General features: G+C 47.6%; 1 protein-coding gene across 9 annotated transcripts in view; it reads right to left on the reverse strand.

The window, feature by feature from the left end:
- Window positions 1-81: 81 nt before the first annotated feature.
- The window catches only part of Ptk2b (PTK2 protein tyrosine kinase 2 beta), a 127,844-nt gene continuing 109,797 nt past the window's right edge, over window positions 82-18,128 (reverse strand). For 4 of the 9 annotated variants that reach the window (XM_017315926.2, XM_017315929.2, XM_017315927.2 and 1 more), the window contains exons 19-31: window positions 17,309-17,409; window positions 17,063-17,152; window positions 16,068-16,272; window positions 13,492-13,600; window positions 12,089-12,154; window positions 9,850-9,975; window positions 5,356-5,502; window positions 5,209-5,244; window positions 4,840-4,897; window positions 3,886-3,932; window positions 3,115-3,252; window positions 2,797-2,877; window positions 82-1,094 (exon numbers count right to left, since the gene is read on the reverse strand). In XM_017315926.2, coding sequence (XP_017171415.1) covers window positions 879-1,094; window positions 2,797-2,877; window positions 3,115-3,252; window positions 3,886-3,932; window positions 4,840-4,897; window positions 5,209-5,244; window positions 5,356-5,502; window positions 9,850-9,975; window positions 12,089-12,154; window positions 13,492-13,600; window positions 16,068-16,272; window positions 17,063-17,152; window positions 17,309-17,409 — 1,420 coding nt within the window. In that variant the 3' untranslated portion in view covers window positions 82-878. The remainder of the gene's footprint in view (window positions 1,095-2,796; window positions 2,878-3,114; window positions 3,253-3,885; window positions 3,933-4,839; window positions 4,898-5,208; window positions 5,245-5,355; window positions 5,503-9,849; window positions 9,976-12,088; window positions 12,155-13,491; window positions 13,601-16,067; window positions 16,273-17,062; window positions 17,153-17,308; window positions 17,410-18,128) is intronic. The other 5 variants (NM_001162366.2, NM_001360233.1, NM_001162365.1 and 2 more) reach the window with 4 other exon arrangements.

The following is an 18,128-nucleotide window of genomic DNA, read 5'->3' on the forward strand; positions in this document are numbered from 1 at the left end:
CGTAGCTGATTCTCCCAGGGCTGTGTTTTCAGGTCTGCTTCCTCCCACAGAGATCAGGTCAAATAACCGACACAGTCAAGCTAACCACAAAGCAAATGGTAATAATTTTAATTCAACCACCGATCAAAAAGAAGGAAGGTAAATGTTCTCCACAGACATGAGAGAGGAGGGGAGCAGATGTGAAAAGGGGGAGGAGAAAAAGGAGACGTAAGAAAAGAGGGGAGAAGGAAAGAGGGAGAAGAGAAACGCAGGAAGGGCACAAAGTCCCATTCTGACCTCCGACTCTCTGCTTCTTCCCTGTGGCACTCAGTTCCATAAAAACACAGAGTCCTGTGACTGGATTGGTTTGCTCCTGGACTATGGCCCTTGGCTGTCCATCCAGGTCAAACTCACATTAAATAAATTCCAATGTACACTGTACAAGAGAGCCAGGTCCAGCCCTCATCTCACCAGCTTCTCTACAAATAAAACCCCTCTCTGTCCCCTCTGTATCAGGGGTCCCTGAGGGCTGAAGAGGAAGGAGGAATACTGGCTCTCAAATGTCCATGCAGAAAGCCATCTTGGCCGTTAGGGGTACACTCATGACCCCAATGATGCTCCAGCAACCCAGGCTGGGGTAAGAGGGAGTGGCTGGCAGTAGTACCCCTATGAACTATGTCACCCCACCCCGTGTCTGTGCCCAGAGTCCTTTCTGTCCAGATGCAGCCTGAGTAGCACAGTCTGGGGTGGGTTGGGGGAAGAGGGGGTGTCGTGCAAAGTGGCAAGGGGGATGGACTCTTCTCAGCTTTCCCTGGAAGACCAATAACCAAAGGCAAGGCAGGAAAGGTATGCCAAGACAGGTGGGGGCAGAAGATGCAGGCAGGTGGCCCCTCTCTTGATCACTCTGCAGGCGGGTGGGCCAGATTAGCCACAACCTTGGCTTGGTCCACAGCATCCAGCAGGTTCTTGGCATCCACAGCCAGGGTATGGGACGCTGTGAGCATCTGCCGCTTGCAGTCCTCACTCAGGGACGTCACGGCGTTCTGCTGAGCCAACTTCATCTTGTTGATGAGCTCTGCCAGGTCTTTGTTGAGCAGTTTCTGGGTCCCTTCAATCTGGTGGGCAAGCACACATGAGAAGCTGAATGAGAAATGCTCAGGGGAGAAAGCATTGGCTAAGACATCAGAAGTTCCCTGGGGACAAACTAATCTCAAACCTGGGCTGAATCCACCCTTCTGCACAGACTGGAGCTGGTCCACAAAGATCAATGCAGTAGGCACTCCAGTGGCCTCCTGCACAGCAGCAATCCCTGCATGCTGACCAGAGGTCAACCACATTCACCTACTTCGATGGGTGATCTTGATTGTCATACTGATGGCATTTAGAGTGACCATGGAAACAAACCTCTGGGCGTGTGTGTAAGGGAGTTTCTAGATGGGGTTAATTAAGGTGGGAAGACCCTCCCAAAATGTGGTGACAGCACTCCATGGGCTGAGGTCTTGGAATGAGCAAATAGGAGAAAGTATTTATCATTTTCCCACTTCCTAACTGTAGACGAAATGTGAACAGTCACCTCCCGCCCCTCCCACCATACTTTCCCTGCTGTAAGGGACCACACCTTCAAACAATGAAGCCAAAGCAAACCTTTCTTTGGACATTTTCCTGAAGTGTTTTACTCCAACCATAAGAAAAGTAACACACTGATTCTTTAGCTGTCTGTGGTCGAGTACAGAGATCAGATCCCATATCTATTTAAGCATCGCATTGCTAGTGCTTAGCATCATGAATACACAGCACGAAAGCTACTGTATAATGCAATGAATGAGTAAATCAATTGGCTGTGCCAAACCTTCCCATCAGCTCTGCACTGTGAAATTCACCCAGTGAGCTGTCCAGGTTCTCGGGAGCAGTCTCAGCCCTCTGGTGGCACCTGCCCAGCTGGCACTCCTTGGGAGGCCACTGCTGTTACCCAGAAGGTAGCCAGCTCTGCCCTTGTTCTGTCTTGCCTTGGGCAACCACGGGCAGCAGAGATCATATCATAGCATAGATGACCACTGGAAGGCAAGGCTTCAAAGCACTGCATATTCCAGACAAGAAACAGATCTGTCTGCCTTGGCCATGGGAACACAGCAGTGCAAACTTTGCATGTTCATTCTTGAACAGTCCTAGAGGCCAGAATTCTGGAATAAGTCCCACAGTGAGCTAAGGGCATCAGTGGAGCAGTACCCCTGTTAATGAGTCCAGGGGAGAGTCTGTTCTTTGTTTTACCCAGCTTTGAGGTTATCTCTTTCCTTGTGGTCCCTTCCAGCAGAGGCATCCCTCTGACTTAAATGCTGCCCTCACATTCCCGTGTCTCTGACTTTGACCCCTTGCCCCTGGATACTCCATTATCACCTCTCCTTCTTGGACCCTTAACTTTATCAGCCCAATAAAGTTTCTTTTGACATGTAAGGTACTCTGCAGAGTACCTTACATGTAGGTCACAGCTTTTGGAGACATCACCGTGCATCATTCCACCAAAGCACCAGGACTCCACCTTGATTTCAATAATAGATTCTTATCTCAATAAGATAATCTGAATGCAGAGGGTTACTGGGTGGGGGGAGGTATGCATTTACTTGCATAAACCCATTGAGACTATTTGAGATCTAGACTGTGATTTTTTTTACTCAGGCTCAGCCCTGTGATGCCAACAGCTCTGATGCTCTGCAGAGACATTTGTTGGGAGAATTAAGGCTGCCCAGATGGCACTGGTGGAAATTACAGCCAGGGACAGGGGGAGGTACAGCAGGCATGGCCGAGAATGAGGACACTCACCTCTGTCCTCGAAGATGCCGGCAAGGAGGGCAAGAGATCGTCCACACTGCCGATGAGCTTCCGCAGGTTCAGCCCCACGTTCTAAGAGAGCAAGAGCAAGGCAGCTATTCCACCTGCTTGGTGAAAAGCTGCCACTCCTGGGACTGCTCTCTATGATAGCATCTGCCCTCTGAGACTGCCTGGGATTGAACTTCCTAGGGTCCCCTTGCTCCTCTGGGGTCTACAGGGCTGGTCAATGAGAGGGACATAGTGGTTTTCCTTCTAGGGTCAGTCTAGGAAGCCCCTATCTCCCTGACCCAGTCCAGCCCTGTCAGTCACCTTCACCACCACCACATAGTCCTCAGGGGGCAACTGGCCAAGCTTGTTCTTGAGTTCCAGCACAGCCTCCACCAGGGTCATGACATTGTGGTACACGAGGTCATCGGTCCTGTCCAGGTTGGCTGTGGGCTGAATGGACTGGAAAGAGAGGGGTGGATGGTTAGTGGCTCATGGGAGCCAGGAGGACCTCTCTACCACTATTATTCATTCCTGGGAATGCACAGATATCAACCAGGAAACGGGCCTCTGCTTTGCAACAGCAGCACTCTGCCCCAGGGGTAGAGCCATGCCTTCTGCCTTTGGGGTCACATTCCCCAACTTCGGAGCCCAAATAAAATGTTAGTGTGTTATCAAGCCAGCCCAGGGTAGACAGCATCTAGTCTTGGAGTCCACATTGTCTTAACATCTCTCCAGTGATTTTTATGTGTGAAGCTGATACTGAGAATACACATTCTAGAACCAAGAAAACTGATGGACAGTAGAATGTTGGTACCTGGGGGAAGGCTCCGGAAGAGAAGAAACCCACACCTTTCAATCCTAGGCTAAACCAATGAGACCTTTCTTCTAGTCAGGGAAGAGACCCAGAAGAGAAAAAAAAAACTGGCCCGTCTCCTATTTTGTTGTGAATTAGCGATGAAGCCTGACCTGAAACTGGATGCATGTGTTTTCTGGGGCTCATCTCTACAATAATGGCATTGGACTGGATTATCTCTGAGGGCCTCTGAACACGTCAGGCCTACAGTTTTTGACAGTCATAACCCCAATACATACCTGTGCACCGAGCCGAGGTGGTTTCTGTGGGGGCCCTGTGAACTCCGCTGTAATAGGAAGGACAGGGAGTGGGTGAAGGTCTCAGTACCTGGTCTCTCTTTCTACCTTCTTGTAATCAAGCCAGTGTCCCATCTCGACCATCAGGAGACCCCAAGAGTGTAACCCCCAAATTCTGGGAAGATGACCAAGGAAATAGGATCTTGGTCTTCCTGCTTTCCCAGTAGCCAGAGACAAGATCTGTCCAAGGCTTTCAAAGAAGAGCCAAGGCAGGACTGCATGAACACAGCAAGTATGGGGACTCCATGCCCTCTAAGATGGGCAAGTTCCTGAGGAGCAGCAATACTGGCTTTGTGCATCCATGGGAAAGAAAGCCACAGTCTGCAGGTGGCAGTCTTCAAGAGCCACCATGGTACAGTGGCAGCTTCGGGGAGAGTAAACTTTAAAACCGAAGATGATTTTTCATACTATCGACTCGACTCTGATGAGCAATAGTACATGAGAGCCTGGGTGGAGCTGCTGTAAGAGTGAACCAAGATGCAAGCCAGCAAGCTTGCCTCTGATCTCACCACCACACAGGAGCTTGCTCATCCAAGGCAGATGCTTACACCCCCAGCCCTAGTTCTTATCTGGAGAATGAGATCATGAGCTCAGAAACCAGAAACGGAGAGAGCGTTCCAGGTTCGCTTAAGAAATGAAGATGAAAGATAAAGAGGAAAGAAGGTCTAAGAAGTGAAGTTGCCATCTCCTGAAGAGTAGAAAGGACCTCGGCAGATGGAGAGTTGTCGGGGGGGGGGGGAGCACTGGGCAGAGCTAAAGGGGAGGCTCCTTCCAAAATCCAAACACACATTCAGGATAAAACAAGGCAGATGGTACTTTTTCCTTCTTAAAGTCAAAGACAACCGTCTGCTTCTTGCAGGACTGTGAGCTACAATCGCATCACACCCCCCAACACACCCCGGGCAGAAACTGTCCCAAGGAAGCACTCACTGTAGCCGGCCTCCTTCTCTGGAGTCTGTAAGGAAAGGAAGGGAGAAAGGAGTCACTACTCTGCCTCCAGAGAACATCCTATTCCTCTTCTTGCCCATCCCCTTCTGGTTTAGACACACTGCAGTCATGAACAAGGAGACCTGAGAGCTCCTGACTCCAAGTGACCTTTCTAGAGGCCCAAGCCAGCACTAACAATATGACTCCCATCTTCTTTCAGGTGAGGAGATGCATGGGGTGAGCCTAAAGGGCAGAGACAGGCACAGCCAGGGGTCCAACACATGAGTAAATAGGGCTCTTTCAGGCTGTGGCTCTGAGTGGCCTTTCTTTGTGACTTACCAGTGGGGACTTGTCATTCATATAAACCATAGGGTCCTGTAGAGGAGACCAAAGCAAAGGACTCAGAGACCAGAATAGGAAGTATGGGCTATGATATACATGGTAAGCATCCACTCTAGTGAGTAGGGACAGAGGGGAGCCACTCACCAAGCATCTTTCCTCTCGCCTCAGCCACTGGGAATCTTCCACCATCTGCTTCTGCTGTCTTTCTAGGACCTGCTTCATCTTGATCTTCTCTGCCTCCCAGAGCTGCTGGGCCTCTTCTCGGCTACTGGGCCGGATGAAGTCCTCCTCCTGTGAGGACAACAGCCGCAGTGAGCCCCATCCTCAGGCCTGGACTGGGGAGGATTAGCTGAAAAGCCCCAAGGAGCCAAACCTTGGCATCACCTGCTGCTCTTCTCTAGGCTATTTCTAAAGCCAGAGGCACAAATGCAGACAGCTCTGGTCTCAGCCTCAACCACATGGTTGGCTGTAACCAGATGCCAAACCCCAGAGCACTGGGTTCAAACTGTCACACAGTCTGCCAATGATATATTTTCAACTATCTACCCATTTTTCTCTGCTGGCATTTGTGATGGCGGCTGACACTTATCAGGCTCAGAAATGCAAAGCTGGCTCCTAACCTTTGGAACTCGTTTTCACCTACGCACTATGGTGACAGATCTGGAAACATCTACAGTGAGGCTACCTCTGAGCTCCAGGTGTACAGGATTATTTGTGCCCATCGATCATGCATGCTTGGTTAGGAGAACAGCTTCAATGATACAGAAGGAGGTTAAAAGAAATGAAGGAGCTAAGAAAGGAGACAAATAATTAAACTCTCAGAAGCTTAACTCTACAGACATAAGAAGAAGGTTCCTTCCTCCTAGATAGCCCTAACCCTGGTCTTTACATACCAGTGAGGCTTTGGACTTTATTCTTAGTTTTGTTTCTTAAGTGGGTGTTGGTGTTTTCCTATTTACCTCAGTCTTTCCAGGGTGCATTTACAAAATTATTTTCTCAGTCCCCCCTAAACCCTTGCCTTTCATCTACTGTGATGGATCACCTTGCCTTGGGTTGACTGGAGGAAGAAAGTTGTGTGTATCTTCTTGATTGGGAAACATTTGTCAGTGACAGAGTCCTCTTGTGAAGTCCTGTTTGGCTTGAGTGTGGCCCCCTAAGATTTGTGTGTCGGGAATTTGACTTCCAGGGCAACAGTGTTGAGAGGTGGGGTGACTTGGAGGTCATGGAGGCACTGACTTCATGAACAAGTTAACAAACATGTGGACTCCTGAAAGAAGGGAGAGTTTGCCTCTCTGTTGTCATTCTGTGTTCTCCCTTAACCACATGGTGTCTTCTGCCAAGTTAGGAAACAGCAGGAAGGCCCTTGCTAGAGGTGGCCCTTGATCGTGGCCTTCTCAGTCCCCCAAACTGGAAGTAATGACCTTCTGTCCAGTAAAAAGCACCCAGCCTCAGGTATCCCATTACAGAAGCACACAACAAGTCAACATGGTCCCTTCCCTTTTATGTGCCAGTTTATAGGGTGCTCAAAGAAAATGTTAAAAAAAAAGTCATATCTACTTTTAACAAGTCATGTCTCTGCCAGGCCTCTGAAAAGTTTCCCACTAAGCTCCATAAAACAGGCTTGATCATTACACTATAGCTTTAAAATAGTTGAATTGGAGTACACTGCCCATCATTAATATAGATTCAAGTCTCGGTGTTTATTTCTTATAATATTCTTCATCCAATCCATTCAGCAACTATTGGTTAAGCAGCTACTGTGTGGTAGGCATAAAGCTGGATGCTGGAAGAACAGCAGTTTTAAAAACCACGTGTTTCTGTTTTCATAGGGCTAAATGACTAATATAAAGAGTTATTTATGCCCCTAACACAATGCTATCTACAATGGTATGATGGGCCAGGAGGTCTTCAGTGGAGCCCAGTGGGTGCCTGTCCATGTTCTTAGCACTAAAAACTAAACTCACTAAACCTCTTTTCTGTGTGAAGCACTTAGCCACAGGTATTTTGTTATAGAAGCAAAATAACAGACTAAGACACAAATGTCCCAAAAAATGAAGGTAAGCATTTTAAAGTTAAAAATATCCCCAGTTAAACTCAATGCAGGTCTATGGTCACCTTGGGCTTTTAATAAATGGTAGAACTAAGTGTCAAAAGTTTTCAATTCAGGGTCAGAAATATAAAAGAAAATATAGAGACCGAGGAATATTAAATACTGATAGGACAAGTTACTGGACTCCAAAATCTTCTATATAGTTTTGTCATAAGAGATTGCCACAGGTTATACGTGATGTATACCCCAGGCTTGACCTTGGCAAATATTTATTAGCAAACAAATGCTAGAAAGCTTGTTCTGATGACTTCTAATTACATAATAAAACTAAAGGATAAAGGTAGAGGCTTTCTGCTTTATTCTTAATCTGTGTATGTATGTGCACACGTGCATGTATGTGTGTTGGTGTGTGTTGTGGGAGCATGTGTGTGTGGCAGCTGGAGGCTGAGACAGGCATCTTCCTCAACTGTTTTTCACGCCCTTGGAGCATGGTATCTCCCTCAGCTGAACTGACAACTCACTGGTACGGATTAATCAACCTGGCCACCTCGCTCCCAGAATTCTCGGTTCCTAGGAACTGGAATTACAGGTGAACCAGCATGCTGACCCAGCGTTTAGGTGAGTGGGAGGATCCAAACTCTGGTCTTCATGCTTGCACAGCAAGTGCCTCATCCTTGGAGCCATTGTCCCAGCTCCAGTAATTTCAATAATAACGTTTAAACCTTGAACTTCTTTACATTCTGGTATTCTCCCTAGGCAACCGACACCCACACTTCTTGGAAGGAATCGGGGATTTGCGTTACAGAATGGTGCTCCTGAGTTGTTTTCAGTAACTGCTGCCGCTCATCCTTCCTGCCTCATTTACACCTCCGCATAAAACCTTCCTTGTTCTAGCAAAACCATAGTCCCGCCCCCTTGCCTCATAGCAAAGCAGTGGCCCCACCCCTTACCCTATAGCTTTCTGCCACTTAGTCTTGGCTCCTATAGCAGCCTCTTCTTTGTACATCTCCCACATTCCAGTTTTGTCCCTTTCCAACGTTTCCCTAGGTGATACAGGTGAGTGTGCACCTGTGCCCTGAAGGCAAAGCCTCCTGGTTCCTCCTTCAGCACCTAGGACAGCACCCTGCTGCACCTCGTTATGGAATTGGGATATGGGGTGGGGGGATGACTATCATCATCCTTGTGCGACGTTCCACCGGACTCCCAGAGGAGCCACACTATACAGGAAATGATTTTGCCATCTCCGAATTTTTGTTAAATGCTTTCAGATGCTTCGTGGGAAAGCTGTTATCTCGTGAGCATGGCACTGGCAAGCGACTGTCTCACGTACACCATAAAATGGAGTTTATACTTTTTCTTTTTTATGTATTTAAAGAAGAACTCTTCATGTTCTTTCAGAGTTCCTTTATGACAGTCACTTCTAAACGCCTGCCACAAAAGACCTGCACAGCCTGTCTTTATGGAACTGAAAAAAGTCCTGGCAGTGAAACACAGCCCAGACAATGGCAGTGCTGCCCCCCACAGGCACTAAGCAGCCTCTTTCTGAAAGAACGAATGCAATTTTTTAAAAAAGCTCTCCAAAACTTAATAACTATGAATAAAGAGTCCAGGGCAGGGGTGGTGGTGAGCATTGCCTAAATTAGAGCACATGTTTAAAACTGTGGGTTAATTATGGTTAATCATACATGAAGACCGAAATTGGTGAAATTAATGTAAGAGAGAAAAACAGAGTGAGTTTGAAGAAATTTGACTTCATAACAGACCTCAGCTGCCTGGAATTCTAAATTATGCTCATTTCAAATTTTTGCTAAATTAAGAATAATAGCACAGAAGCATATTCAAATAATTGCCTACATTTCTCAAATGTGTTCTAACGAACATGTATTTTTTTTTCCCCACAAAAAGCTTTAGAGTTATGGATCTTGAGGCTGAAACGTATATACATATAGAGCAAGAGAGGAAACGGTGAGTATTTCAGTCTGTTTCATAACTTAGTAAAATATATCAAGTGCTTACAGCAACTTGATGTTGGGGGTGGACACCTGCTCACAAGCCAAGTGCTCAGCGCAGAAGACCTGACATTCTGGCCCAGGAAGCCTCCAGGGCTTCACTGGAGACAAAGAGGCTGCAGTGAGCTGGTTCATGAGCCTGTTTTCTTACCAGTCTCTATTCTTCATACCCAGAATCCCAAATCACAAAAGCAGCAGGGAAAGCCACCATGAGGAAGTCTTTCCTCCAGGGATAGATTTAGCAACCAAAGCCACCAGTCAGAAAGGCAGCACAGGGAGGCACCTCCAGCATCCCTTATTCCATAGCAACCCCAGGCCCTCTGTCCACAAGCCTCTACACTGCCTATTGTACCTGACTCCTGAGACCCAGGAAAGGAAGAGAATCTGCCATCCTTGGCCACAGCACCAGTCTGGACAAAAAAACCGGGTCGGTCCAGCTGATATGTTTGCAAAGGGAAGAGGGCCACAGAGGTTCTCAGGAGTCTGACTGGCACACGGAACCACGGAGCACTTCCCAGGCCACCTCCCTCCAGCAGCCTCCGTGGTGAGGCTGACACCCAGCATGCAGAGTCCTCTTACCCGCATGCTGTGGCGCTTGAAGACATTGTGCCGGTGGAGAGGTGGGGTGTGTAGCGAGTTAACTGGAGATGGATACTCCATAGGGCTGGTAAGCGTAGGAGAGCTGGCACACAGACCCTCAGGGACCTATTCATGAGAAGCAAAGAAGCACAAGGCACAGGGACAAGGCGAGAGGATGACAATTAGCTGCTACAAACAGGAGCACACAAAAAGGGCGAGAGCACACCATGGGGGTGCAGACTTGCTCTACTGTGGCACATAAAACATGGGTTGTATCATTTCCCTGCCGAAGAGGTGTGGCAGAACAGCGTGGCCTCTCCTCTGCCAGACACACCTCCTACACAATGCTCTTCACATGGGTAGATGCTCACAGGCAGCTCATCTCCTGGAGACTAGGGGACCTCAGGACCCTTGGGAAAAGGGTTATGTGTCATAGTTGTGACATGGGTTACGATAAGCTTGCAGATAATGAATGCAGACATATACACAGAGTTATCCCTCAGTGGCCCAGGGGTGTGTGGTTCCAGAATGCACCATAGATATGGAATTCCTTACATAAAATGGTGTTATATTTGTATATCTATAGCTATCATGTGATATAAAGCATCTCTAGATCTTTTACATTGAATATTATGCAAAGGTGATATAAGTGGCGTAATATATTGTTTAGGGGATAATGACAAGAACAATCTGTACCTATTTCATGGCGGATATGGGCTTTGTTCTTTTCTTTTTTTCATGTTTACCATTATTGGTCGGTTGAATCCACAACAGAAAAATAGATCTCTCTCTCTCATATGTGTGTGTGTGTCTGTGTGTCTGTGTGTGTAAGTATATGTGTGCATGTGTGTATGTATATATATGTATATGTGTGTCTGGGGTGTAATCATCTTGATTAAAACTTATTCCATTTTTGTGTGTGTTTGCTGTACATTAGTGTGTGTGTGTGTGTGTGTTGTGTGCATGTGTGTGTGAGTACACATGGGGCCTGGATTGATGTCAGGAGTCATCCTTTATCACTATCCTACCTTATTCACCAAAGCATGGTCTCAATGTCAAACCGAGAGCTTGTGTCAACATTCACCAGTTCTCTCTGGGGGTTCCTTGTCTCCACCTTCTAAGGCTGTGGTTCCAGACAGCCACCATGCTCACCTGGCATTTATGTGGGTCCCAGGGCTCTCCAAACTTCAGCTGGCATACTTTTACAGCAGGTGTTTTAATCTCTCCAGTCTAACAATGCTATTTTACATGGTTTTTTAAAACCTTTGTTAGTGTACGTGTGTGTGTGTGTGTGTGTGTGTGTGTGTGTGTGTGTGTGAATGGGTGCATGACATATAGTGATTGTGGAGGTCAGAGAACAAATTCTGGACATTGGTCTTCTCCTTCCACCATGTGGGGTCCAGGGATTGAACTCAGGCAATAAGTGCCTTTACCCACTAAACTATTGTGGCAGCCTACATATCTCTTTATCACCTCCTGCATGACATTTTCTTTATGTGGAGAGAATTTGTCGTCCATTCTTGGCTGGGCTTGATTTTTGACACAGGGCCATCTCCCTGACAAGGAAAGTGTGGTTGGGAGGCTCTCTCTTCCTGTCTGGAGGACCAGCAAAGCTAACATTGGTTCTTGTCTTTTGAAATATTCTATTTTCAAGCCACAACTCCGTTCAAGGGGATGGAGGGGAAGGAAAGGCAGGAGGCTGGGCTAGCTCCCACTCAGATGCAAGAGAGTGGCACAGGGAATTGTGAGTCACAGGCTACAGCCTTGGAGAGGTTCAAGGCTGGCAATGATGGATGCAGACAGCTCAGATGGGCCCCTGCTCCCTCTTCACTGACCACCTAGGTCCTAACCAGAGCCTCTGCACAGAGCCTTGGGTGGTGCTCAAGTCCATAGGACCCTCATCCATCCCTAGAGCCCTGGAATTCCTTCTCAGAAGGCTCTGCTCAGTGTGGGAGGTCAGAGAAGCCAGGGGCACAGAAAGACAGCTGCAGGCAGGCGCAGGAAGCAGCAGACACTGCAGACGGGTGGACTGGGCTGCAGGCAGAACTTCTGGAAGAACTGAATTTCTGTTCTTTTGATATAACTTGAAATTCTTTCTTGTCTACCAAGAAAGAGCCAATCCGGGCATCCCCTAAGCAGATGTTTGCTGCTGCACCTCAAAGGTGTAGGCATGACATTTCAGAAAAGACCTTGAGGAGGGATGGAGTCAACTTTCCCCATCATCTGGCTACACATTTACCTGGAACTGCAGCTTAGGAGCCAGCAGGTTGGTCTGTGGAGGAGGTCTGTACTTGGGCCGGCTGGGCTAGAAAGAGAACACAGGGCTATCTCAGTCTGACTCTCCACTTCTGCAAAGGGGATACACCAAAGTCAGAGGCAGTTCTGTTTGTTTGGAGTGGAGAGATAAGAACAGAATTATCATTGGATTCATTCTGCAGCCACTCATTGAGCACTAGTTACATGGCTAGTGATGGGAGGGGATGGGAGGAGAACATGCAAGAGAGACTAGAAGCAAAGACCTTGGACCAGACTAGACATTGCTATGGATTCATCTTTTGTGCCTAGTTCCAACACCTGTTTATATATTGGCATGCTACAACCAAAGTGATGGTATTATGAGGTGTGGTCTCTGAGAGGGGAATGGAGTTGGGTGATGTCATCCCATGATGAGATCAATGCCCTGATGAGAATAGCACAGGAGACTGAGAGGGTCTTTCTCATTTTCCCTAACACACAAGGATATAGCAAGGAGAGGCCATCTAAAAACTAGGAAGGGGCCCTGTGACAGTTAATATTGATTGATGATTGACAGTTCTAGAATCACCAAAGAGACAAGACTCTGAGCATGTCTTTGAGGGGTTTTCTATATTAAATTAACTGAGAGAAGATTCACTCCAGATGTGGGGTCATCATTCCTAGGGCTGGGATCCTGGACCATATAATAAGGCAAAGCTACCTTACTTAGAAGAGGCATCTACCTCTCTGCTTCCTGACTGCAGATGCTATGTGACCTCATGCCTTCCTGCTCTGATGGACTATACTCTCAAATGTACAGTCCAAATAAACTCTTCCCTCTTTAAGTTACTTTCATCTGGTGTTTTATTATAATGATGAGAAAAGTAGTGACCACAGACCATCACCAGAGACCAAATTTGATGTTTTCTGGACTGTGGACTTCCCATTTTCTGAAATTGTTGTTTAAGTCATTCTGCCTGTGGTATTTTGTTTTGTCAGCTCTAGTTAATACAGCCCTGGTTCTTAGAAATGTAACCACCTTCTGGTGGAGCCACAGGGTCCTGGATCCTGAGACCAAGGCTGTCATTGCAGTCATGGACATAGAGCCTGAATCTCAGAGGCTTGGGTCATTCTCCTTTCTTATTATAATGGATACCTGATGTGCCATCCCAAGAAGCACATTGGTTTTCATGGGTAACACTGAAGGACAGTTCTTGCTCCAACTCCCCCTGCCCCCCACAGGCTATGTGCTGGCCACAGATTTCTCCTGATGGGACACCCCCATGGGTGGTTAGGGGTTGGGTTCAGGACAGAGAGAGGATTGTAAGAAAGCAACTCTTTGTGGTCTGAGAAGGCAGTGGGCCACAAAGAAACCTGGCTTTGCTGTGGCCAGGGGACCGAGCTTACCTTGGGTGGGGGTTCCTGAAAGGTAGTAGGCTCCAATATTTTGGGGGGTCGGTAGCGAGCATTCCTTTCTTGCTCTATGGCAATGTCCTTCTCCATCTGATAAATGTCACTGTTGAGGAGTCAGGTCAGGTAGAGAGAGAAACCAGGTCAAAGGGGAACATACTGAAGTCAGGGGCAGCCTGAATGAGGGCCCCCACCGATCCCATTTCTGCCTCCATTTTCCCTACAGAGTGACTTGGGAGGTGCCTCTGAGACAGATTAGGATATAGATCTTGAAAGTAAGGACATCAAGGTTTGAGAGGGCCACATGAATGGATTCAATTGGTAGAAGCCCTTAGAAAGCCAGTCCCATGGGTGGCAGGAGCTGGCTGGCAGCTCTGCCCCCATCACCCCCAGGCTTTCTGTACCAGCTATTGGCAACAAAGCCCTGTTTATGTCTCCAGTGTCCCATCCAAGTTCATGTCTGGGGCCCAGATTCACCATGACATTAGATACTCCCCTTCTCACTCCATAGCTTTCTCTGGGGCTACTGTCTACTCTCATAATGAGGTCTTGACTTTCTCTCTCTGTGCAGTACTTCTCAGTCCAGAGGCCCTTGTAATTACTGCAGAGTCTTTAAGTCCGTTTGTTCAAAGGAATACTAAACATTATGCACTATCAAATGGTACTGTCCCTTCAAATATATATATATATATATATATATATATATATATATATATATATATATTTATATATATATACACACACACACATATACATATTCATGTACATATATATTTGTGTATACACACACACACACACACACACACACACACACACACACACACACACTGTGTCCATAGCCTACTATGTTTTGTCAATCAAAAGGATTCTGAAAGTTCGCTAGTATTTTGTTTAAGTTCTCAAAGTTTGACGACACAAGGATGGGGAGGGTTAGTTGGATCCTTTCTTAAGCATGGTAGAAGGACTGCCAGGCTGTGCCTGAAGGAGGCGTCAGAGTCTCTTTAGGGGATAGGAGTGGGTGTCAGCCCAGAGATAGTCAACTACCAAGGCTCCCTGGGGTTCTCAAGACCCTTCCATTTTCACCCCAGAGCTTTTATCCTCTCTGGTTGTATCTTTCAATTACATTTTATCCTAGAACTTTCTGGCTTCCAGATGAAGTACCAACAGATGGTGCGGAATTGGTCAGAAGAGTCACGGAGGGAAGTCAGGAGCAGATAGGCATTGTAAAACTACAGTTTTTCTGAATGTGTTCGAGACTCTAAGCCAAAAAACAAATGCAGGGTCATCTTTACCTGGGCTTTCTTAGCTTCTCCCTTGGGCCCCCCATTAACCTTTTAAAAAAATTTGTGTTGAGGATGGTCTTGAACTCATGATCCTGTTGTCTGTACCTTTCACATGCTGAGATTATAAGCATGTGATGCCATGTCTTCCCTAGAGCCTATTTTCTTGCCCTCGAATAATAGAGTCAGGAGTGTACCTCAGTGGTAATACACTTGCCTAACGTTCCCTAAGCCCTGGGCTTGTTCCACAGTGTATTCATACACACACACACACACACACACACACACACACACACACACACACACACACACAGGGAGTTTGCTACGTTATCTAAGCTCTCTACATTAATACATTATCTAAATTTCCCTAAGACAGAGGTCAGCAAATGGCAGCCACAGGCTAAGCCCACCCTCCCAACCTTTTTTTTTTTTAATAGTTTCACATTAAGAATGGTCATCATGTTTTTTCACGATTGATTTTTTTAAAATATTTATGACATCAAAATAATGCTAGGTTTTGGCATACGCAGATGGAACTTTATCAAACATAGCCAGCCTTTTCCTTTATCAGCACCTCTGGCTGCAATGGTAGAGCCAAGTGTTTGCAAGAGAGACTTACATAGACCACAAAGCTCCAAGTATTTACTACCTGGGCCCTTAACAGAAGTTTGCGGATTCCTACCCTAAAGGAAACCAAAAGAAGTTGATGACTCATGAGTGGTAGGCAGGCAGATGGGGACGCTGAATCCTTAAGACAGACAACAGTCCTGCCAGCGGCCTCCTGGCACTGGAGAACCAGCAGCTGGGCATTGTGAAGGATCTAAGCCGTAGACTACTGGTCCCTAAACAGACTGAACAGACAGGTAACCTGTGGGGCACAGTCTCCCCCATTCTTCCATAACTGAGAAGGACTGTCAAGTGGAGCAGGAAAGTAGAGAAGGTCCCAGGCATAAGTAGTTGTTCCATGAGGCATCAGATCAAACAAGGCTTCCCCAGGCTGCCTGCCCTCACCTCTGAGCTTGCATGGAACAGTGAACCTGGTCTCAACTTTCTGTCTTCCAACACTGCCACCCAGTGTGCTTCTACTGGAAGAGAGGGCACCTTCCTCTTGCTGATCAGAAGGAAGTTCTGGTATAAGTGCCATTTTACCTGTCACTATTAGGCATCAAGTCACCAACTTTAACCCGAACTCTCCTGACAAAGGGGAACAAAGATACCCACTGCACAGGGCTGGAGACCCCCACAGCATCTGCAGCGTCATCCTCTACTTAGAGTTCCCCACCTTATGCTCACCTGAGGCTGCACACAAGCTCCGTGAAGCGGGGCCGGTCACTGGGGTCGTAGTCCCAGCAGCGAGTCATGAGTGTGTAAAGGACAGGCGGACAGAGTTCGGGCTTGGGCAGCCTGTCCCCTTTCTCCAGCACTCCGATGACATCCTTATTTTCGAGCCAGAAGAAAGGCTGCTTCCCAAAGCTGAGGATCTCCCACATGCATACAGCTGAGAGCAGAGAGGGAAGACTCAGGGGAGGGACCAGCTTGCTCTCCCTAGCGATAACTGTGGCCACTGGTGGGTCCCAACTGGAGGAGGCACAATCTCCCTTGAGGTCCTGCCCATCACAATGGTCCAGGCCAAGACAACTACAGCCTATACCTATAGTACATGAACTACAATCTGCTCCTTAGAACCCTCCCTGTAGAGCTACTAAGATGCTGGGGATCCAGAGGAGGCTATTATCTGTATGATCAGAACTTCCTCATGGGCAGGTAGGACACAAAACCTCTTCTTCAAGGGTTAAGGAGTTCTAATACTAGTACTGACACTTGTTGCCTGTGTCCTTGGCCAAGGTCCTGGCTCCTCTGAGCCTTCATTTCCTCAAGTGGAGAATGCTCAGGGGGAGCAGTGATGTTGTTTCCCAGACATAGCTGCAGGCGGAAATGTCCATCACATCAGCTGGCTTCTCTCTCTTCTTGAGCCTCCTCATCAAAAGAAGCTGGCCAGCTTTCTTTAAGGTCTCCATGAAGCCTTTCCCACACAGTCCCTGGGGATGGCTGATGTAGTCCAAGCTTTTGACAAGAGTCTTTACGAGGGAGTGAGCCCAGTTTATCCCAACCGGGCCCTTGCCCATGTCATGGCTGCTCTGACTCTCTGAACCTTTGGGACTTCTCAGTGACACTGGGACCTGAGGGGCACACGTAAGACCCTTGTTCTCTCTTCTGCCCTCCTGCTCAGGCCACAGACATGAGAATCAGCACTTTCCCAGGCCCACCCGATTCTAATCGCCACTCACCAAACATCCAGACATCACTGGCGGTTGTGAAGCGGCGGAAGTTGATGGACTCGGGGGACATCCATTTGATGGGTAGACGGGTCACAGAGGCTTTGACAAAGAGGTTTAAGGGATTATTTAGGGATGTAAGATCTAGAATTGTATTCCTACTCTTCAGAGACCACTGGCCGAGGCTGCCTGAACCCAACTTCCTTGCTCTGGAATTTTGAGTTCTATAAACCATACTGGCCACTGGGAAGCCCTCACCTTTGTAATAGTCTTCGTCCTCAATGTACCGGGAGAGCCCAAAGTCCCCCAGCTTCACACACTCAGGAGAGGCCACCAGGATGTTCCGGACAGCAATATCCCTGAAAGAGGAATCGAGGGCTAATATGAGGCACTGCCTCAGGACCCTGGTACACGCTGAGAGAGCCAGGCATCGGCCTGAAGGAACATACCAAGAGGTTTCTGACAGGAAGAGAGTGCCACCAGGGTAGTATAAGTTCTAAAACACATAGGTATCTAGCTCTCCTTGAGGAGTATCTGCTGACCTGGACCGGCTGCATTCATAGTGGCACACCAACCCCAAAGGGCCCTCCTGCTTCTCACAGGCCATGCCACTTCCTGCAGTTTCTGCTACTAAAAGGATGATTCTTAAAACACACAGCTTCAGATACATAAAGGAAACCTGTGAGCACATCTCCCTAGCCCCAGGCCGTGTGAAACCCCCATTTGACCCTCACACTAGAATGTGATTCCAAAGGGAAAGGATTCTTGTTTCTGTTGGTCGTGACTTTGTTCTAGGACACAGGCTGGATTGAGAAGGTATTTCCAAGGAAGTTGATGGATGAAGTGGGGGATGCGGGGAGTAGTTGTTTGTAATTCCTCCATGGCTCTGCACAGAATCAGGCTCAAAGCCACACAGGCCATGTCTGTGGTGGGGTGAGCATCCCAGTGTAGTCTCCTCGGGGCTCATGAGCTCAAGGGAATGAGAACAAAGCCAGTGGAGAGCAGGGAAGAGCCACCCGTGTAGCTATAGTTAAAGTAGAAGGTGGTTCAGGAACACCAGAGAACTAGGGTGGAGACC

This window comes from Mus musculus, chromosome 14, assembly GCF_000001635.26.
Source record: "Mus musculus strain C57BL/6J chromosome 14, GRCm38.p6 C57BL/6J".
In the NCBI taxonomy this organism is placed as follows: domain Eukaryota; kingdom Metazoa; phylum Chordata; class Mammalia; order Rodentia; family Muridae; genus Mus; species Mus musculus.